Below are 23,392 nucleotides of genomic sequence, written 5' to 3'. Positions count from 1 at the left end.
CTGAGCGCAAAGCTGGCGCTCCTGGATTGGCCACGCCATCTGTTGACTCTTTCTACAAGATCGTATATTCGCCTTGACCTGTGTTAATCCATATATTGAAGAGTACGGTGCGATTGCCACTCCCCACTTTCTCTTTGCTGAGTGGCGCGGTGGCTCCACGTTCGCTGGATCATGCGTCGCACGCGTGTGGTTATGGGTTCAAGGGTTGTTCTGCCCTCTCCGCTGGTTTGAAGGTTTTTATTTTTCTTCTGTTGGTGTGCCTGCTACGGCGCGTCAAGTATGGGCGCACGTGCCGTTGCCTCTCCGAAAAGAGTGACTCGATTGCTGCTTTCGCTCTCGCCCCGCACCCTCGCTTCCAACTTGCAGCAGTAAACGTAAAGCCCTTCGAACTTTGTTTAGCTTTTTTCCATCTCCCTCTGTCTTCTTGATTACGCAACGTCCTATTTATCTCCGTTGTGCGGGCGACTGGAAGCGCATCCTCCCTGCGCGCGGTTACTTTCGGATGGCTCAGCGCGCGGGACCTTCGTCTGCTCATTGGAGCGGTGGCTCAATTCCGATTCAGAATACGAGCCGAGCTCGGATTCGGACTTGGACAGAGTCGCATGCGAGGAAGAGGGTTCCGCATCGTAAGATTCGGATGTTGAACGAATTTTATAGTCAGGCTGATGATGATGTTTACTAACAACAGCTGCAGAACACTGAAATGTGCATATTGCATTGACTATGTTATTTGTATACCAATCATAATCAAAAATAAATTGCTATGTTCATTCCCTGTTATGCTCGTTCCCTGAAACCAAGCCGACACTGGGGGTGCGTCACGGCCAGAAAGGTCCGACAGCGAAAGGGCTAAGTTATTGAATACGACAGTGGTTAAGTGGTGTTCCTCTTGCATGTACCCCTCATGTCTCTCCATGTGGTACAAAGAACACACAGTGAGACGTGTTTGCTTGAGGCATTGTAGTGGGCCATTGTTCACAGACTGCAAGAAGATCAGCACTGCAATCGCCTCACATGGTGCACCACATCGTGACAAAACTGTTGAACTTCAATTAAATTATGATACTTTACATGCCAAAACCACAATCTGATTGTCAGGCACGCTTTAGTGGGAGACTCTGCATTAATTTTGATTACCTGGATTTCTGTACTGTGCACATAAATTCAAGTGTGCAAACTCCTCGCATTTCACCCTTGTTGAAATGCGACCACCATGCTCGGGATTCAACCTGCTACCTCGAGCAACGCCATAGCTACCAAGATACCTCGTCAGGTATGTAATTTTGAATTTGCTGGGTGACTGCTTGCTTAATGTCGTCTTGACACTGCGGTAGTCTACTGTGGCTTTGCGTCTGCACGCCCTGCGTCAGTTCTCCGCAGGACTAATTTCTATGATGTTTATGTTTCAGAAATATCAGAAACTTGCAGTACAGCCACCGACCGATAAATTGAGACACCGATAATCTGGACATGCTCAGTAATTTGGGCAGCTTTGCGGCACCATCAATGGCCCCATAAGACTTAATGTATAAAGACAATCAATATTTAGGACAGCCGCCAGCTCTACATTTGGTTATCCAGACTGTCCGTGGCTGTACGCCGACTCTGCCGCCATTACCTCCTCTGGCAACCTCGACGAGACATCAACTATGGCCTCAGAGATTGCATGCTAAACAGTAATCCCTGAGCACTTGTGTTGGGTGCAGCGCTGTGCCTCAGAGATTTAAGTGCAAATGCTAATCTTGGAGGCTTTGCATGAATTGTGAGGTCACATCAACATTGCAATCATAACATCCATTCTGGCACTATCGCTCATGGCCCGCTATTGTTTGTTGAATTTGCCTTCCCAACAGCGTTCCGCCATTTTGTGCTTGTTTGTTTGTTTAGTATGCATTCCACACAGCACTCTGCTGGCTCCAAGAAGTCTTTCTTGTAAAGTTACCGACAGTGCGTGTCAAATGGCACCAACAGTGCCTTCGCAGTTCGACTCCAAATGAGCCCAACTCCGCGACTGAAGAGCCTGACCTGCCGCCTACCACAACGAGCTCAAATGCGGACATCATTTATGACCTGCTAGGCTGCGGTGTGCGAATTTCTGCGACCGTTACATTTGAGGACGTTGCAGACGTCGACACCAACACAGTGTCGTCGTGTGCCGAAATGAACGATGAAGAAACAATTGAGCAGTTCTCGCACCATCAAACAGCGACTTTAACTCGGATGATGATGATGATGATGATGATGTGGCCGGAGCTTTCACATGCAGACCTGACTTGAGCCTTTGCAGTCTTTGCATTAGGGTACAGAGACAACATAAAACTGGCACTGGCAGAAATACAGGTGGACTTGGTTGCACATAAGTGGAAGTGCAGGCAGAAATGAACTGATCCCTTCTTCCTTGCATAGGGGCTTAAAACATACGTAAAATATTTTTTCTTTGGATACATTCGTTTTTTCGGACATTCGATAGTTTGGACTTAGTTACGTTCCCTGTAGAGTTCGAATTATCAGTTGTCGACTGTACTATGCACTGAATTAACATTTATCCGCTTAATTCTCAACTGTTGCCATGTGCAGTAGAAGCGTTTCCTTTATTGAGGAAGCCCTAAACGATGCATGCTTCTTGATGTCGTGTTGCCCCTCTCCCGCACCACATGGGCAAGCTGCCACGAGCGAAGAGTGATAAAGTTGTTCACTCTTTTTACTACTGTGTCAGTAGCTGACTGGGCAGGGAATCTGTTTCTACACATTCTCTTCTCTCTACTACTGCTCTGGACTGTTGCGTTTGAGCACAAAGGCAAGTGCTGTAGCTTCTGTAGTGCTTTTCCAAGGACAGGGAATTGTGGCGACTACCAAGGAGCTCCAGAGGGCACTGTAGCCGCGCTCCCACTAAACAAGGCATGCTCTTTGACATTTCCTAACTCTTCTCCCGACCTCCTGTTGTGTGTTCTCAACTCCCTATTGACACGGCGTGCAAGACAGTGACAGCAGCAGTGAAAAGTCAAAGGAAGAGGCAAAGAAAACTTTACTTCCAATAAAGAACAGCCTTAATTTAGCAAATAACATGATTGTACAATAAGTTAAAGTGACACTAAAGTGCATGTATGTTGTAGACCACACTGCATGAGTTCCTAGTGCATAATTCTGCCAGGGCCCATAATTTCTGTTTATAATATCAGGGTGTCTACCAAGGACATTTCCAAATTCCCTAAATTTCCCAGGTTTTCCCAGAGTGTCTGCAAAATTCCCCGAGTGATGCTGAACTATGTTTTATGCCAAGACGGGCTGAAACGATATTGCCCGATGCTGTCACTCTCTAGCAAGCATGTGAAAAATGTTTAAAAAAAAGAACAACTTAATTTAATTTGAATACTAAGGAGTAGTGTTTATGTTATTCAAAATGAGAACAGAAGGGAGGGGTTAGTAAAATGCACAGCAAATAAAATGTCTTTAAAGAAATGCAAATCGAGTCGGACATTCTCAAATAAGAATAAAAAGAGATACATACAGAAGTAAATATTTTCGAATATGAGCTATTTCTATCAACTGATAGCAAGCTCAGTGGTATGAGGCCTGAACTTTGTCACAATTTATATTCTCTCTCAACAGCTTGTAATTCAACCTCAACTGTCCGGACATACTCTCAGCCCACGCACGACACTTGTGTTGCGTTTTACTGCTTTGAAGAGTTTATTTTGGTTTGGATGAGAGACACCTGCATCTCGGCATCAGGCAACACTTCCTTTTTTTTTTTTTGAGCTCCAGCTCCTTCAAAACAGCGGCAGCACGCTTCCTTTCCTGTTGTCTTTTCTGTTCTCATCCTCCTTCCACTGCGCGTTCGCCCCACCAACCATTTAAAGCATTCTCTTCGTCAGCTGTACAGTCAACGTAGCATTTTTCAGACTCCCTAAGGGCTGCGAAAACGTCCGTAAAATTGGGCAGTCCAAAAAAATGAATGCATGTCTTTTACTGCCATTAAAGGCTGAAATCGCCACAGGCACATCCGAAAAGGCCTACCAGCATGCTTATTAGCATGCTGTTCTTGTCCTCCTTCTGCCATTCGCTTGCCCCACAGACCATTTGAAGCATCTTTTTGGTCAGTTGCACAGTCCAAGTCCGATTTTTCAAACTCCCTAGGGACCGCGAAAACGTCCGAAAAATCAACCAGATGGAAAAAATAAATGCATGTCATTTACTGCCCTTAAAGGGACACTAAAGGTTACAATGAAGTCAACCTAATGTGATAAAGTAATGCTCTTGAACGTCTAAGACATCAATATAATCGCGAACAGAGCTTTAGTAACTGAGAAACTGAGGTAAATGCACGACACGATTTCAGACGCCCCAGCGACATTCCGGTACTAGCCCGATGACGAAGGCATCCTTATCATAATTTATGTCACTAGCATTCAACTACTCGTATTAAAAAGATAATTTCACTAGGTTATAAGACGGAAGAAAATGCTACTTGTCTACTTCTGTTCAATACTAAGAAAAAAAAGCATTTTGACGTTACCCTTCAGTAGTATGGGTGGTCGAAAGGTTTCGTTTTCGCTCGACTCTGCGCGCTCAACTCTGCGCCACGTGCGCTTTGGAGTTTCAGTTGTTTCGTTATCGCGTCGTACTGCGCTGGTTCTGCTGGCTCATGAAACTTGCATTTCGAACAAGCAGCGAGAATGCCACGTCCATGTAATGTCGTGGGATGCGCGAACAGTCCACGGAACTTGGCCAAGGGCAGTTGCAGTGGCGAATCCAAGGTTACTTATCACTGTGTGCCAACGAGTGAAGTTAAAGGAGGAGGAGGGGATCAGAATTAACTTTTTTGTTTCTCGACAGAAAGGACTGAAATTTGGCACACACACTGCACATTGCAATAAAGAGACAGATCTAAAATTTCATTAGGATATCTTCATTAGCTTTTGTTTTATAATAATTTATAAGTTCCTTGCTTGTGGAAAGCCTGGCACAGTAACGAAACACGATAGGGAGCTGGGAATACTTTGCATGTTTGCCCAAATGTCTAATCTACATCAAGACAGTGTTCGATATTTTTTTTTTAGTGCGCTAATAATTTTTTGCTCAACATAACATGCACATGACTGTGCTTCACTGCATGGAGCCATGTAGTAATTCTGAAATAATTAAATAATGGAAAAATAAAGAAACATTTCAAGACTGTCTTTAACTACAGCACAGCTTGTGGATCACAGCAAAACAAACTGGACCAAAATTGGTTCAGCCGTTGTTGTGCTACGCTTTCCACGAGCGAGGTGATTGACAAAAGAAATGCAATTGAGAAATCTGGCTGCAATATTTTAAAAGCACTGGAAATTTATTAAAAAGCACCAGGGCTGCAATATTTTGAATCATTGCTGTCAGGCATTTTCTTTCACCTTTTCTTCTTTGTTTGGTGGGCTTTGTATGCCTTCTTCAGGCGTTCTTTATTCTTTTCTTGAGCCCTCTGGAGTAGTGCATGACCACCATTTTCACTGCCAGACCGAGCCTAGTATCGCAGTGTACACCCACAGAGCGCTGTTGGAGTCGTGGGCACAGAGTTACCAAAGAGTTCATCGCGGAAACCTGCACAATAATGAACTCACACTCACAAGGAGCCGAAATTTATTCTTGGCCTTGCTGGTCCATCAAACTGAACTTCCGCTCAGTTGCGGACACTGCGCGAAGGGAGTCGCAAACGCTGCATGCCTGCGCTTCTTCAGTCACTGCTGACACAAAACGCGGCTCGAGGCGCGTCTGAATCGTGCGACGATTCGTCTGGTGAGCCTTGAGTCACCATACAGTATGTAGCTCGTCGACGATTGGGGCTCACTCGCAGGCTGCGTGCCCCTATCGCACGATGCATCGGAAACCTACACAGTCTCTGCCGGCGATGGTGACCTTCGACCCGCGTCGCCTCCAACAACGCGATCTCGGTTGCTGACTCGTGCGGCCGTACGCACAGGTGCGAGAGCCTCCGTTGGCACATCTTCCGTTGGCTTGGTTATCAGTGTCGATGTCACAGGGTGATTGTCGGCTTCGCTGCTGGAATCGCACGGTGCAAGATAACACGGCACATTATCAGCGTGTTCAGTCGGGTTCTCTGCTTCTCCCGCGCCGTCTTTTTCTCGCTGGAGGAGGCTTGCGCTTACGTTTTCCGAAGGCATGCTTCATTTAAAAGTTCTTTTCGAACGAGCAACGATCCATCACTAACCTGGGAGCTTTCATAAATCCGAATTCTGCGAGTGTCAAACGAAGAAAGACGCCGGCGTAGTTTTCAAAGCAGACAACTGTGGTCCGCTGTGGTTGTCAGCTTGCCCGCTGCTGTAAGCAGCAACCAATGGCGAGATGCCTTTCAGTACGGCAACCAATCGGAGGCCCGCTTTCATCGCAGGGCCCAAGTGACCGCTTCTAGCAGACCCACGCTTCCACGTGCTTCTTTTGTGTTTGTGTGTTTGTTACAAGATGGCGACGACCGAAGAATTCAGAAACGGAATGGCGAAACTTCGAGCTTTCGAACAATACCAAGATGGCACCGTTTGGTGGCAGGAAAGACGAGTTAGGGCTTCGCGAACTGCGGTGATTTTACGCGATTTAAGGCTAAACCCCATGAGCGCGATTTTGTGCGCGACAGTGACGAGCGACGGATCGGGCCGTCGCGTGAACAGATCGCTCGGTCTTGTCGCGCGATCGCTCGGTTCTGCAAATCTAGAATTCATCACTCGTCGCCCGGAAGTGCTATGAGCGACTAGCCAATAGCGCGAAGCCGGAACTGGATGTACATAACTCAAGTACTTCCGATTGTCGCAGGGAATGAGCAAACGATTGAATTTTTATACGTGCAAGGATAAGAACCTACTGCAAGACTTTCATAAATATTTTATGCTGCTTTTTACAGTAAAACACATCAACTTAAGGTAGTAAAGCACACGTCACGCTAGTTTCGGTGCTTATATTGCTGCCCTCATACCGGCAACATTGGGGAGACGTCGCTCGAAGTAATCGCTCGCATGGGGTGCAACTTGTAGGCGACGAGCGAATGCGACAGCCATCTCCATCGCGTCGCTTGTCGCTGTTGCGTGCAAGATCGCTTGCATGGGGTTTATACTTCAAAGCTGTTTTCTCGCCCTATGCACTGATAAATAAATTTTTTTTTCGGGCACTTTTAGTGCGTTTTCAGTCAAACCATTTTGATACTATGTAGATTAGGCATTGCAGATACTGAAACGCGTCATTCCCAAAAATCGATCTTTTTTGCGATTTTCGCGACCTGATCCCCGCGTCCCTCCTTAAGTGCCATACCTCTGCCACAGCGCGCTTGCAAAGAGCCGAAAAATCGCATAGAGTGCTCGCTGCCCCTTCGTCCAGAGGATTAAGAGTTCAACACCGACTTACTGTGTGGAGTGCCTTTCAAAGCAATGCTTTCCCGTAGCGCTGTTGCGTCGGTCTTGCCTGCATTCTCCGAAGCACAAGAACAACTGCAGGTCGAAGACGAGGCGGTGAGTTCGGCATTTGGTTTTCCCGAAGGAAAAGCTACAAATGTGTGAATATGTACAGCCATGACATACAGTTGCCGTCATAGTAGTACGCAACGACGCCGGCAGCGCGAGCCCTCAGCAGCAGGTCACGTTCATCAGTGCTTAAATTGCTGAAGTTGAGCCCAGCATCGCAAGCCAATGTGTCGTTGTCAGGGTCGTTCATTGCAACGAGCGTCAAAGTTGGCGTCATAAAATAAAGAATCAGCTTATCGTCGTGCACTTTCCCTTCCGCTAGCCACCATAGTTCCGCTTTTGCGCTGCTGTCGGCTCTGTCTTGGCTCTGTTTCTCGCCGTGCGATTGCGCAGAAAAGCCATAGCGCCGTCTGCGGGTGCCATTTTACTCACCGACGGCGCAACATCACTATGATACCATGACATCACCACTCCTCGATCGGAGGGTGGGCGATTTGAACTGTGCTAGAGGTACGCGGACGCTTCAGAATGCATTTTCTCATAAAGTAAGTCTCTTCTTCGCAGGCAACAAGCGTTTTGAGGTTTCTGGGATGGTATTTCAACAGTCCACGTTGACTTAATATTAACCTTCAGTGTCCCTTTAAGGGCTTAAACCGCCACAGACGCATTCGAAAACGCTCTGAAGGCCTGTCGGTACATGTATTAGGCATATCAATGCTCGTACTGTGACAGGAAATACTGGGTGCGTGCGTGTATAATTACGGAATACATACTGTGTCCCGTGGCAGTAGCCCCTTTCCACGCTTGTTATGCTTCACTGCAATACTTTTGTGTATGCTTCACCAAGTAAAATTTCTGTACAGAGGCGAAGCTGACTTTTGAGAACCGGCATTATGCGACGCACCGTGCTTTCCAAGCTTCTAAGCCAATCGCGAGGACCAGAACGGCGGAGTTCGTGCCATTGCTAGACAGGAGCGAATTCTTTCAATAAAAAAACACAGCACCCAACGGCAAGAAGCTTCATAGCTAACGTTGAAGCAACTAGGCCTAGTGTAACCGCAGTAGTGGCTACGGCTGCCAGCGGATGTGCATGCGAGAGCACCGGCTCGTGGCGGCAAGGTAATCAAAATGGCAGCGGTGGTGGCTTTGATTAATGCGGTTTTGCACCTGCGGTCAAGGCAAAACGTCCGGAAAATCGGACGGCAAAGAGTTCTTGTGTCCGAAATTTCAGACGTTCTGATACATTGACTCTATGGGGTACGTGGTGGTGCCGCGAAGCCGTCCAAATTATCGGGAATCTGGAAGGTCGGTTGTTGACAGTACACTGGCAACTCCTCCAGCCAACGATAGGACGTCAAAGACGATTCATTACGATTCCTGTCTGTTACTCGAGCCAGCATTGCCGCAACTTTTGACCCTTTCAATAAAATTACAGCTAATTTTCCCTAATAGAGGCACAAATTCCCTGAGTTTTTCCAGACTACTCAACATCCCTGAGAATTCCCAGTATTCCCGGTTGATAGACACCCTGAATATACAGAAGAGATGATTGGTGGCTCCATCACTGCTCATGTGAACTACTCTGAGCTACAAGGTAATAGCATACACATGATCGGCAAATACCATATATACTTGCCAGTGGCGTAGCCAGAAATTTTCTTCAGGGAGGGGGCTAACATTGCAGCTTGGCCTCCTCAAGAATTTGTCGAGGGATCAAATACTTGAATAATAACTGGATTGCAATTGCCAAAGATGCTGCAAACGAATTTTTGAACGCTAAGCATTGTCAAAACAAGTAAAATATGTATTTTTGCATAAAAGAATATACTCGTATGTCCCAAAAATTGTGCCCGAAATAACTGATATCAATGCTTCCATGTTTTTTGTCTATTTAGTAAGTAAAGAAAATGTCACATGAACTTTAGAATTATATCAGTTTGAAACCGGCGAAGCAGTGCATGCCGCTCATATGAAAAATGTAAAAACCGTGAAATGAAGAAGTCGAGGACAAATATTTGAATGAAGCTTTGTCACTCAAGCACCTTGTTTACATTTTTGTACATATGCAACGGCAATGGAAAATATCTCAATGATGCTGTCCTCCATTCCAATGTATTGCGCAGGAGCTGTCATCGGTTGTGTATTGTGAGTAAGTGCACCGCAATGATAGTCGCAACAAAGAGCACATATAAAAAGCAAGAGTTCTGCAATATCTACAAGGGCGAGTAAAATGAAAGTGAGCCAGTGCAAATATATGACAAACGGGCACTTTATTTAAAAGTAGTCTCCATGAGCATTGAGACATTTGTCCCACTGACTAACGAGTCGCGCGATTTCCATCTCATAAAACTCCTTGGGCTGCTTCTTCAAAAAGTCTGTAACTGACTCTTTCACGTCATGGCCAAAACACAAATCAGGTTCCCTTGGGCTGTTTTTTGAATTTCTCCAAAATGTGGAAGCCGCAAGGTGGCAGATCTGGGCTGTATGGTGGATGTTGCAGCGTTTCCCACTTAAAGTTTGCCAGTTTTTTGTTAATCACATCAGCAACGTGGGGACAAGCATTGTCGTGGAGCAAGATGACCCCATTCGTCAAATTTCCACGTCGTTTGTTCTTGATGAAGCTCTTGACTGCCTTCACGGATCCCAATACATTTCATGAATTGACCTCCGGTCCGGCTATTGGCAGATTAGTGTCAATGAGATGGACCCCGAAAAAACCGCCTTCGTCACACTGGACGGTCCGTACTAATTTAAAGTCATGCCCTTTGGATTATGCAATGCGCATTCGAGCACATGACGGACTCTCTCTTGCGCGGCTTGAAGTGGTCTACATGCCTCTGTTACCTCAACTATGTGACTGTGCTTTCGCCGAACTTTGAGAGCCACCTGCGGCACCTCACAACCATACTCTCCGTGTATTGCAGGGCTGGCCTTCAGCTAAACTCCTCCAAGTGCCATTTCAGTCGTTGTGAAATGAACATGCTCAGCCATCTCGTAAACGCTGCCGGAATCCAACGTGATCTACAGAAAGTTCACGCCGTGCGAAATTTTCCTGTACTTTGTTCAACAAATGATGTCCGTAGTTTTCTGGGGTTATGCTCTTATTTCCGGCGATTTGTGAAAAATTTTGCCGACATCGCTCACCCTCTCACTGACCTTCTTAGGAAAGATGTCTCTTTCTTTCGGGGACCACTGCAAAAGAAAGCCTTCTCTACCCTGATTGAGCAGCTTACAACTTCCCTGATTCTGTCACACTTTGACCCTTCTGCGCCCACTGAAGTACGAACTGAAGCGAGTGGTCATGGCATCGGCACTGTCCTCACGCCAGCTGCCTTCTTTCCATGCCTGAGCAAAATTACTTCACTACTGCGAGGGAATGCCTCGTGCTCGTATGGGCGGTCACGAAATTTCGACTGTACATTTTCGGTCGGAGCTTCTGTGTTGTAACTGATCATCACGCCCTCTGCTGGCTCTCCTCTTTGAAGGATCCAACTGGACGACTTGCACGTTGGGCATTGCGTCTACAAGTATATATATTTTTTATTATGTATAAGTCGGGGCACCTGCATAATGACGCTGACTGCCTTGTCCTGCAATCCCATGGATCAACTGGACGATACCGCTGCAGACTCGGACATCAGTATTCTATCCCTCTCTGGCTTCCTCCATATTGGAGACGAGCAATGCCAAGATACTGTTCTTCGAACACTTATGGAACGAATGCTTAAGCTCCTCGCCCAATGACGCGTCCCTTCGGATGTTCACCTTGCGCGATGGAACTTTATACCATCGTAGCATACGTCCTGATGGCCTGGAGCTCCTCCTAGTCGTTCCCAAGCACCTTCGACTGGCCGTGCTCCAGTAACTTCACGACGCTCCTACTGCTGGACATCTGGGCATCTGGGCATCACTCGTACTTACGACCGCCTGCGGTGCCGCTTCTTCTGGCCCGGCACTTATTGCTCTGTGCGCCGTTATGTCACTTCTTGCGACCCGTGTCAGTGCCGGGAGACGCCTGCTATGCCTCCTGCTGGTTTGCTTCAACCAATTGATATCCCTACAGAGCCCTTTCGTGTGGGCCTTGACCTCCTTGGCCCCTTTCCAATTTCCATCGAAGGAAACAAATGGATTGGTGTAGGAACAGATTATGCCACGAGATATGTCATCGCACGAGTGATGCCAACCAGCTGCGCTACAGATGTCGCCGACTTCTTACTATTATACTTAGGCGGAATTTCCGCCTCGCTCCCATTTCGCTGAAACTACTACTATATAAAACACTCGTGCGTTTTAAACTCGAGTACGCTTCATCAATATGGGACCCGTACGCTAGCTCGTTAACACAGTCCATAGAATCGGTTCAGAACCACTCAGTTAGGTTTATCCTCTCTAACTACTATCGCTTAGCCAGCGTTTCTGGCATGAAGCAAATGCTTGAACTACCTCTCGTTTCTACTAGACGTCGAATTTCCCACTTATGCCTGTTTCACAAAATATACTACACTAATAATGAGCTAAAATTGACACTTTTTTCACCACCGAGCCATTTGTCATTCCGTATTGATCATCGAATGAAGGTTGGGGTGCCTCAGTGTAAAAGCAATGTATACCTCGAAGCCTTCATCCCGAAAACAAGTCAAGACTGGAATCGACTTCCCGCATCCATCGTCACTATCACAGACCATGATGTGTTCAAGTCGGCTATCTGTGACCATGTGCTGCCTCATTAGCTAATTTTTTTTTTCTTTTTCTATTGCCACTCCTCTCTGTAATGCCTGTACCTGTAAATAAATGAAATACCACGTCATCCTGCACCATGGCGCCCCTCGCCAGTTACTCACGGATCACGGCTGCTACTTTCTATCGAAGGTCGTCGATGATCTGCTCCGGTCCTGTTCTAGAGAAAACCAGCTTGCTACCGCGTACCACCCTGAAATGAACGGCGTCACCGAGCGACTCAACTGGACACTAACTGAAATGCTGGCCATACACGTTTCTGATGATCACCGCGACTGGGATGTCGCTTTACCAAACATCCCTTTCGCATACAACTCGTCCGGTCATGACATTGCCGGATTTTCACCATTTTTCCTTTCTTGCCCTTCAACACGTTGCTACCTTCCACAGTACAATCACCCAGCACTGGCTAAGCTCGCGATACTATTGCCTTAGCCGCCCAGGCCTGAGAGGTGGCCCGTCATCGCCTCACAGTCTCGCAAGCTTCTCAAAAGCGACGCTACGACCTTCGGCACCGAGACCACCATTTTTCACCTGGTTCCCTTGTCCTTCTCTGGACGCCTGCATGTCGCGTTGGCTTGTCCCGTTATTCTGGTCCGTACCAGATCTTACGTCAACTGTCCGACGTAACATACGAGATCACCGCAGTCGGTCAGCCTTCAGTGCCTCCCAACGTAACCAGCGATGTTGTTCATGTCGTCAGGCTCAAGCCCTATGTCCCCCCGTTAAGTGAGGCTCTATAACTTGCACCGGGACAGAGCTAACCCCGCCAGGAGGGTGACATTACGGTGAAGGGAAAGAAGAAGGTGACATGAACTAGTGGAAGTCGAAGATTGGCCGTTGCATGAACGCCATATACGCAAATTGTAAATATACATTATTTTACACTCGTGGGCCTGCTTTCTTCCTTCAACAATATTTTCCAAGGTATTTACGTAAGCAGTCCTCCTTGATTACATAATGCCTCTATGACTGCTGGTATCTCTACTGAATCAAATGCCTTTTTGTAATCAATGAAAGCCATATAGAGAGGTTTATTGTACTCTGCAAATTTCTCGATAACCTGATTAATGACATGGATGTTATCCATTGTAGAGTATCCCTTCCTGAAGCTGGCCTGTTCCCTTGGTTGACTAAAGTTCAATGTTGTCCTTATTCTATTGGAGATTCTTTTGGTAAATATTTTATATAATACTGGGAGTAAGCTAATGGGCCTATAATTTTTCAATTATTTGACATCTCCCTTTTTGTGGATTAGTATGTTTGCATTCTTCCAGTTTTCTGGGACCCTTGTAATAGATAGACACTCGTATAAAGAGCTGCCAGTTTTCCAAGCATTATGCCTCCTCTATCTTTGATTAAATCGACTGTTATTCCATCTTCTCCTGCCACTCTTCCTCGTTTGATGTCTTGCAAGGCCCTTCTGACCTCATCGCTAGTTATAGGAAGAGTTTCTGTATCCTATTCATTACTGTTTCTAATTGAAGTATCCAGACTCCTCTGGGTACTGTACAGGTCAGTACAGAATTCTTCCGCTGCTTTTACTATATCTTCGAGATTGCTGATGATATTACCCTGCTTACCATTCAGTGCATACATCTTGGTTTGTCCTATGCCAAGTTTCCTTCACACTGATTTCAGGCTGCGTCTATTTTTTATGGCTTCTTCACTCTTCCTCACGTTATAATTTCGAATATCACTTATTTTCGCCTTGTTGATCAGTCTTGACAGTTCCACGAATTCGATCTTATCTCTTGAGTTGGGCACTTTCATACTTTGTCGTTTCTTTATTAGGTCCTTAATTACTTGGCAGAGCTTGCCTACTGGTTGCCTAGGTGCCTTGCCTCCCACTTCAATTGCTGCCTCCAAAGCCAGCCTAGCTATGGTTTCACTCATTACCTCTATGCCATCTTCCTCTCTCTGTTCTAAGGCTGCATATTTGTTTGCAAGTACCAGCCTGAATTTGTCTGCTTTTACCCTTACTGCCACTAGGTTGACCTGTTTCTTCTTGCCCAATTTTACTCTTTCTCTCTTCAAATTGAGGTGAATCCTAGCCCTCACTAACCTGTGATCACTGCACTTTACCCCACCTAACACTTCTGCATCCTGCACTAGGCTCGGATCAGCAGAATGTATGAAATCTATTTCATTTCTTGTTTAAAATTAGGGCTTTTCTAGGTCCACTTTCTGTTGTTTGGCTTCTTGAAAAAGGTGCTCATTATTCTCAGCTTATTCCTTTCTGCAAATTCTACCAGTACCCCTCCTTTAACATTTCTAGAATCAACACCGTAGTTGCCAATTGCTTGTTCACCAGCCTGCTTTTTCCCCACTTTTGCATTGAAGTTGCCCATTACTACAGTGTACTGAGTTTGCACTTTTCTCATCGATAATTCAACATCTTCATAAAACTGATCTAGTTCATCATCATCGTGACTGGATGTTGGAGCGTAGGCTTTTACTACCTTTAATCTATACCTCTTATTAAGTTTGATTACGACTACAGCTACCCTCTCATTAATGCTGTAGAATTCGTCAATGTTGCCCGCTATGTCCTTATGGATTAGGAATCCTACTCTCCATTGCTTCTTAACTGAGAGAGCTCTATAGTAGAGGACATGGCCGTTATTTAGCAATGTGTAAGCCTCACTGGTTCTAATCTGATGATATCCCAAACAATGTCTGATAGTTCCTCAGAGTCCTGCTAAGCTAGCCTCACTCAACAGAGTTCGGCAACTAAAGGTTGACAGGGTCAGTTTCCATTGGTGGCCTGTCCGGACCCAGATATTCTTAGCACCCTCTGCTGCGTTACAGGTTTGACCACCGCCTTTGGTCAGGTGCTCCACAGCTGCTGGGGAGTGAGGGCCATGGCTCCGCCCTGCAGTGGGCGTAACCAGGCTGATGATGATGATGAGGGCCATGGGTTAATTGTAGGAATCATTCGGGAGGTAATGGCCGAATACTGCACCAGGAAGGCCAATTCCTGTTCTGGTGAGGGAGTGTCTTTGTTGAAGCTTAGTGGGCCTTCCTAATTTGGTTGAACCTGGATTAGTACAGCCTATTAAGAACGGCCAGCTGCAGTGAAAGTTTTGCCACCCAGTTGCGACTGTGGAGGCAACATTCCGGGAGCGTCACCGCCAACCTCTAGCCACGGCGTGACTACGTCAACTTTGCGTCATGAACAATACGCGCATCCTCCACTCTCCGTTGCTTCAGCTAGGATGCGTTCGGCGAAGCAGGCTTTGTGCTGAAACCGTCACCGTTACGCTCTAGCCTCATTGCCGTTGTGACTGAAGGAGTTCGATGAAGCAGGCTTTGAGCGCAACAGCACAACGCCGCCCTGATCTGCTACGGGTGGGGGAGTTGACGCGGGGACGCCGACGCAGGCTCCTTCCCACGCACCGACCAAGACACAAGACAACGCGCTACCCGGAATGGCTCTGAGCTCTACGAAGCCCCTCTGACGTCGGCTCCGGACCATCGCACCGGTGTGTATGCGTGTGTGCGTGCGTGTAACCCGTCCCGGAGAGAGGCGGCCTGTTTAAAAAGACTGAACGAATGTTCGCGTCACCTTGTATCGGGAGAGGGCCGAGTGTTTAAAAACCGCTGTTGTGCGGCTGCTCAGGTCACTCTCTCTCAAGCAGTCATGTTAGACTTTCTCAAACAGTCATGTTAGACTGATATAAATACTGTAAATAAACCCTTATTCCTCGTTCTCGATGAGAAGCAGTCCTTCCCTTCATCAACGTCCTCAGCGTGGATAAGTTGGACGACGGCATGGGCCAGCTACCTTCTGATTCATGCCCGACTCCAATCTTGACAACGGATCACGAGCGATGGGACTGAACCCCCAATCATAACAAGCCCCACTCGCTTTCAGCGTCTTTTGCCGGTGTCAGGTGTCACTCCAAGCCTGCAGATGTTGTGCACTGGAGGAGGTGAATTTTCAAGCTCACCATCGTCAAATTAAAAACTTTATAGAAGGATTCGAACTTCTGACTATGACAACAGAGCATTCGACATAGCTCAGTCAGATGATCCCGTAGGTGGCAAGGCTACCTTATCGCCGCCAAGTATCGCCATGACGGCCCTACAAGCCTATAAACTTATTCGGGAAACCTATTGACGTCTCTTTTTCTGCCGCACTTGCAATACATGCAATTTAGCAGTTGCGAATACATGCTCGTGATCTACAGGAGTACAAACGGAAACCGTACATATATACGCAGTGTGTGTGTGTGTGTGTGTGTGTGTGTGTATGCGCGGTAACTTTCACTCCCGAATGAAACAGAAGACTCTGCCACAGGGTTCTCTGCGACACTGAGCTCATACCGCTACTCGTGTTTAAAATAATAACATGCACGATGCGCTTGCTTCGATCACAAACGGGGGGGCATCTCAGTAGGCACATATCGGCAGTGCGCTTCAGAAATTTCTGCAACCCATTTCGCTAATCTTGCGTGCCTAAAAACTTCTTTGATTTATCTGCAATAGATGTGTTTTCCTGATCGCGATGGGTAACTCAATATAGAACGATTTGTAAACCATTCTGGCCTTGTAGTTCAGGAATCTGACGTGTGCAGGCGGCCGTGAACTCGGCTAGGCAAACCATACAGGCGTGCTAACGACCTTTCACCATTGCGAATGCATGCTTGTGATCTACAGGAGTACAAATGGAAACTCGAAAAAACGAATATAAGTGCAAATGTAGAAGAAATTAAAGGACGCAAAGTACTAGATTTTCTTTTATCTTTTACTTGATGACAATCTGTAAATGCGCTTAAATGCATCCCTTAATGATCAGAATAACCAACCCTAACGGCTCAGTACGTTTGTACAATATAGTCAAAATCATTTAGGGTCCGTTTAAGTGTGTCTGCCGAATTTTTGTTTTACTGCCTTGTTTCTTTAAGAGCTATAGGGCCACACTACAAGGTATTATGGCTTTTCACCTTTCCATAGCCATTCTCCTTTTGTTGTCTGCAGCAGAACAGTGACTCACTGCTCAACAATGCCCCATAGCATTCAATGTTGCAGTCTAGCATACATGCTCTTGAGCACCATGCAAGCCATGCATGCAATTGAGGCTTTCAAACTGCCTGGAAAGAAAATTAAGGAGAATGCCGCTCTAGTGAACCTACTTTTGAGCTCTTTTGTAGGCACTGCTTGTAGTCTAAGGCCCAAGGAGATGAGGGTCTTTATAAACTGGTTCTGCGAGGTGAGGCGAGGTGCCTGGAAGAAACAATAGAACGAGCCACGAGTTAAGCAATGACCACCCTGCAAATACCAGAACACAATCAGGCAAACTATTTCACACCTCAACCACTGTTCTTTGCCATCCTCCATATAGAATTGAAACGAGCTGCTGCATTACTGTGCAACTACTCAACCAAATGATCCAAAATCTGCTACAACTAGCCTATATGTTGTTACACGTGGGTTTGATTGTATTCACCAGTAGCGTATGGCCTCGTTTACACTAAAAATGAGCATGATGCTGGCCCCTGCAAGTCTGTGTTGTCTAAGACCACCACGATTCATATCCATTTACGGGACATTCAGCCTTGTATTTATGCATTTCTATAAACTTTTTATTTCTGCCTCATAACAGAAAATAATGTAACAAAGTTATTTTTAGCCTGTAATTTGTGAACACAAGGACTGGCTTAAAGGCACCACTGTATCTGAAGATGGCCTAGCTATGAGCTACAAACAACTCTGCTCCTTATGGGACAACTTGTGCCTACTGGCTACTATCAACTAGCACACTAGTCAACAATCCCAGCCATGTGCTACAAAGTCTGGCTGCTCCATTGCGTGGGGACGCAAGAGAACAATTACTGCATACACCGTACATAATACAAACACTTATAACAGTCCCAGATATAACAATCGTTTTTAACAACCACATTTCTTTTACCCTGCCTACTGAAACTGCTTCCAGATACAACAAACTCTTTTTAAACCACCATACTGCTACAATGAACATTTCAAGCTTGGTCTCAGTAAAGGGCAAATGCAAAGTACTGAAGCGCAACCAAACTGTTCTGCACACCCCACTCAAGTTCAACCGCAACAATAATGCGGCCTTCAAGATGAGCGAGTGACTGCCCTGTGCGCATTTAGGAAGCCACAATGATAACTCGCTTTCAAGGCACGCCTCCAGGAAGGGACAGTACAGCACAAACAGCGTAGCATGGGGTATACCGTGGTCACAGTGGCACATGCACTGGGTTGTCCTCGGAGGACATGACAGTGGCACTCTAATTTTTTAGCAATTGTCCATGCAGCACCATGTGCATTACGCCTATTCCAACAATTTGGAACAAGCATTTATTTCCTTCTATGATGGAAAAATTATGTGGATCCCAAGCACTGTGGGAATTAATGTAAGTGAAGCTTTCTGTGCTGTTTGCTTTGACTGACGATAATTGGCGGTGATCTGGACGTCAAATGTTTAATTTCTTCAACTTTTAGTCAAACACAAGAGTGGTGAGTTGATGCTAAACGTTACCTTGCGTGCACTACTGCTAGTTGTCAGCTTAGTACACAACACACAGGGACAGCTGTTTGCTTCACGTATTGTTGTGCGCCGTACTTTGTAACCTCCGAGAGGGTTGAACATATTCATTGCCTCACATGGAACATCACATCATGGCAGAAGTATTAAATTGAATTATGGGGTTGTACGTGCCAAAACCACAACTGGATTATGAGGCACGCCATAGTGGCAGACTGCGGATTAATTCTGACACCATGGTGTTCTTTAACGTATCTAGCCTAAAGGCTAAATCTGACCCTGTCAAAATGCGGCTGCAGCGGTCGGGATCAAACCCACAACTTCCAGCAATGCCACAGTTGCAAAGCTACCACGGCGGGCACAGAAGTGTTGATTTGATGTGTGACCGCTTCCATAGTGTTTCCTAGACCTTACCTCTGCTTTAATGCCGCTTTAATCCGCTTTAATGTGGCTCTGCTTCTGCATGCTCTGCATAAGTTGTCCGCTTGACAAATTGACATGGTGTTTATTTTTCAGAAATAGCAGAAATGTACCGTGCCATACCTTGAACTTAAGTTCATACTGTTTGCCAGTATTGTTTCCTAGCCTTCTCACGTCACCATTTCTCAATCCCCCTCCCCCCACTCCCTTGTATGGGAACTGTGTGCGAAGAGTGGCAAGGCTGTTATATACATTTTTTTTTGCGACTGCGTCAGTTCTACCCATTCTCCGACTCCTCACTCCCCTCCTCTCTACCATTCTACCTAGCTTCTCTCTGGACTTGCACATTAGTAGATAGGTAAGCGCTGCAATTTCTGCAAAGCTTCAGTGGGGGGGGGGGGGGTGTCATCAGGGTGTCTACCAAGATGACATTTCAAAATTCCCTGATTTTTCCAGGTTTTTCCTGAGCACCTTTGAAAAATTCCCCGAATGAGCCAGAACTTTGTTTCATGTCAAGACAGGCTGACACCCTGTTGCCCGATGTTGTCACTCTCTTGTAAGCATAATGAAACAAAAAAAATTACTTAATCCCATTTGAATAGTGAGGAGTAATATCTATTTTATTGAAAAAGAAAACAGAAGGAAGGTGTTAGTAAAATGCACAGCGAAAAAAAATGGTAAAACCTATTCCAAATTGAGTCGAACATTTTCAAATATGAATGAAAAGGAGATGCACACATAAATAAATATTTTTGAATATGAGCTGTTCCTATCAATTGATAGCAAGCTCATGGGTATGAGACCTGAACTTTGTCACAACTAAGATTCTCTCTCAGCAGCTGGGAAGTCAACCTCAGCTGTCCTGACATACTCTCAGCCTGCACACAACATCTCAGTGCTGGGTTTCAATGCTTTAAAGAGTTTATTTTGGTTTGGATGAGGGACACCTGCATCTCGGCGTCAGCCAACACTGTTTTTTGAACTCAAGCTCCTTCAAAGCGGCGGCGGCACGCTTCCTTTCCCGTTAATTCCTTAGTGCGTCAGTCCTTTCTGTTCTCATCCTCCTTCTGCCACGCTTTCACTCCATGGGATCATTTGAAGTATCCTCTTGGCCAGTTGGACAGTCAACGTCCGATTTTTCGGATTCCCTAGGGGCCCCAAAAACATCAGAAAAATCTGGTAGTCCAAAAACAAATGAATGCGTGTCTTTAACTGCCCTTAAGGCTAAAATTGCCACAGGCACGTCCGAAAAAGCTCTTAAGGAGGTATGGTAGGGTAAATAACAAACGAGTTTTAACATATTATTTTAGAAGCGCCTGCAGATATTCACATCAAATTTCACGTGCTTATAAAAGTGGCTCTTGGTTACAACATGATACACTTTGTTTGAGTCTAGATGGTTTGCCTTTCCTGTGGCCCACTCCCAAAATTTCAAGTTTGTTTAATTATTTGATGTACCTTTTCTCTGCAAGAACGCAGAGGAATGTGATGATAGTAAAGTGCTTTTCTAAATGCCAATAGGTTATATCTAAACTAAAGAGATATCACATCCACTTTGAAGCTCGCCCCCCCCCCCCCCCCCCCCCCCCCCAAAATAACATCTCTGCTTGCGCAAAGCGAGAAGGGTGGTTTCTTGCAGTGTAAATTTTTCCAGTGTTGTCCTTCATATTATCAGAGATTTCTTTAGTTCAGAATATTTATGACTGGTTGTAGTACATATGTACAGTTTCACTGGAATTGGATGAATACTTTCTGAGAAAAGGTACAATGAATAGGAAAAAAATCATCAAAAAAATCAATTTGAAAATAATTAGGTCTTCTGTTCGAATACTGCTTCTGGATGCTGAAAATGCCCCAGGACAATACATTTCACTGCTGACTTTCTTGCATGTGCCTCCAAAACCCTTCGTAGCATTCTTTTTTATCAGTCATCCTTCCTTGCTCTCAGCAGAGTCACAAAATTCTGCCGTCAACACGCTCTTTGTCCGAAGACAGCATTGTTAGTTGCTGTCTTCAATGTGTAAGCACTGACAAAGTTTTCTTAGGGCAGCGGCACCAGATTAGTTGGTTGAGCGACTCATTGGTGTTCCGTGTTCGTCCATGAAAACATTTGCTCAGGAGACCAATTACTTTTGAAAGTTGTCATTCTGCTCCATTTGCTGGACGATCGGGCCATCTTCTGGACAAGTAATATGTTTGAAACTCGAAACAGAGGCGACGACGACCACGTAAGCAAAAGCAAGAGTTTGACGTAATAGTTCTTTTCTACAAAGGGCTATTACGTCAAACTCCTGCTTCGAGTTCTTAACAAATTCGACTTCGCCCTGCCATCTGCTAGCCGCCTGGTTAGCTCAGATGGTACACTGACTGCCTCAGAAAGGTGGTGGTCCCGGGTTCGAGCCCCGGACCAGGACGAATTTTTCATCAACTGCGATGCTTTTCTTTCGAGGAACCCATATGGGATTCCTTTGTGGCAATTGCTACGATTGGGTGGATGTCTCATTTTCTTTTAAATAATATATAATTCTTTAGTACAAATCATTTACTTACCACACACACACACCCACACAGGTAAAAAAAAAAAGAAACACACCATAGCGAAGTAAACCGCAAACGACAATGATAAACAAACCAGTCTCTGCCCGCCATTCTTAAACGCCAGGATGCGCGGCACAATTCGGCGTGACATTTGAACCGCTTTGAGCTGGCGCTCGACGTTGCGCTTCCGCAGGTTTGCTCCTTGTAGTGCAGTCGATTTTTCTGTGCCAAAATCGCAAATTCAATTTTTTTGGGGGTTTACCCTACCATGCCCCCTTAAGGCCTGCCAGTACACTTATTAGGCATATCGATGCTCGTACTGTGGTGGGAGATGGGGGTGCACACGTGTATAATTAAGGAATACATACTGTGTCCCGTGACAATTGCCCCTTCCCATGCTTGTTATGCTTCACCGCTTAACATTACTGTACCGAGGCGAAGCTAACTTTCGGAGACTGGCATTACGCAATGCGTTGTGCTCTGCGAGCTTCGAAGCCAATCGCGAGGATTACAAAGGCGGAGTCGGTGCCATTGTTGACAGCAGCGAAGTCTTTCAATGAAAAACACGGCACCACACGGCAAGAAGCTTAATAGCGAACGTAGAAGCAGCTAGGCCTAACGTTGCCGCGGTGGTGGCTATGGCTGCCAGCGGATCTGCCCACGAAAGTGCCGGTTCGAGGCGGCGAGATGATCAAAATGGCGGCGGTGGTGGCTTTGATTAATGCCATTTCAGACCTGCAGTCAGGGCAATATACATTGACTATATGGAGTACGTGGTGGTACCGCAAAGCCGTGCGGATTATCGGGCATGCCCGAAAAATGGGGCGTCTGGAAAATGTCATTAACTACTCTGGCAATTCATCGTGCCGTGACAGGGTGCCAATGACGATTTTTCGCGATTCCTCTGTTACTGGAGCCAGCATTAACACGAATTTCGTTCCCTTTCAATAAAGTTACAGCTAATTTTCCCTGATAGAACACAAATTCCCCGAGTTTTCCCAGAGTATTTCCAGACTATTCAAATTCCCTGAGAATTCCCGGGTTTCCCGGTTCGTAGACACCCTGGTCATGGATAATCACAGCTGTCAAGAGGCTAATGTGATGATGCATAGTGAACTTCAGAAGGCATTGTGCACATTCAACACAGTGCAAAGGTTCAAACAAGCTTCTCGCGTCGTCTCAACTTCGCTCCTGTCATGTACACAGACATATTCTGAACCATTCCCTGATGCGGTGTGCCAGAGAGCAGCAGCAGCAGCAGCAACTAGAAAGTCGAAGGAAAAGGCAAAGAAAGCTATGCTTTACAAAAGGAATATCAAGCATCATCATTGTTGACGATGATAACGCAGTCCAAGTCAATGCAAACGCTGCACCGCATGCTGTCGCCACAGTGTTACAAAGGAATGGCAGTTATATTGCAGTTATCAGAAGTCCACAGTTGGTCGCTGCTTCCTTTAAGCATTGCCGATTGCTGATAAAGGCTCGTGGCGATGTTAAACCTTTCAAGCACTGCATTTCTCTAGCCTGAAACGACACATATAATGCAACTTTATGGCTATTGTGTGGCTCACGCACAGTCGTAGTGTCCAGGCCCTTCGCAAAATGGTGGCATGCAGCAAAGATTTCTAAGGTTTGCGCTTCTGGCCGACTAGAAGACTTCGCGCTCGTATGCAGAATACAGTCATGTTCCACTGGTAGTAAAAGATATCACAAGCTCTCAGATAAAAAAATGGCA

At 45.9% G+C, this 23,392-nt stretch overlaps 1 protein-coding gene across 1 annotated transcript in view; it reads right to left on the bottom strand.

Annotated features, from left to right (window-relative positions):
* The window catches only part of fwd (phosphatidylinositol 4-kinase beta fwd), a 151,119-nt gene that overhangs the window by 50,401 nt on the left and 77,326 nt on the right, over nt 1–23,392 (bottom strand). Inside the window, exon 8 of the mRNA XM_050170317.3 lies at nt 17,321–17,411. Within this exon, the coding sequence (XP_050026274.1) occupies nt 17,321–17,411 (91 nt within the window). The remainder of the gene's footprint in view (nt 1–17,320; nt 17,412–23,392) is intronic.

This window comes from Dermacentor andersoni, chromosome 6, assembly GCF_023375885.2.
Source record: "Dermacentor andersoni chromosome 6, qqDerAnde1_hic_scaffold, whole genome shotgun sequence".
Classification (NCBI taxonomy): domain Eukaryota; kingdom Metazoa; phylum Arthropoda; class Arachnida; order Ixodida; family Ixodidae; genus Dermacentor; species Dermacentor andersoni.
Note: the sequence above shows the minus strand (reverse complement) of the source record. Positions and strands in the feature narration are given on the sequence as shown.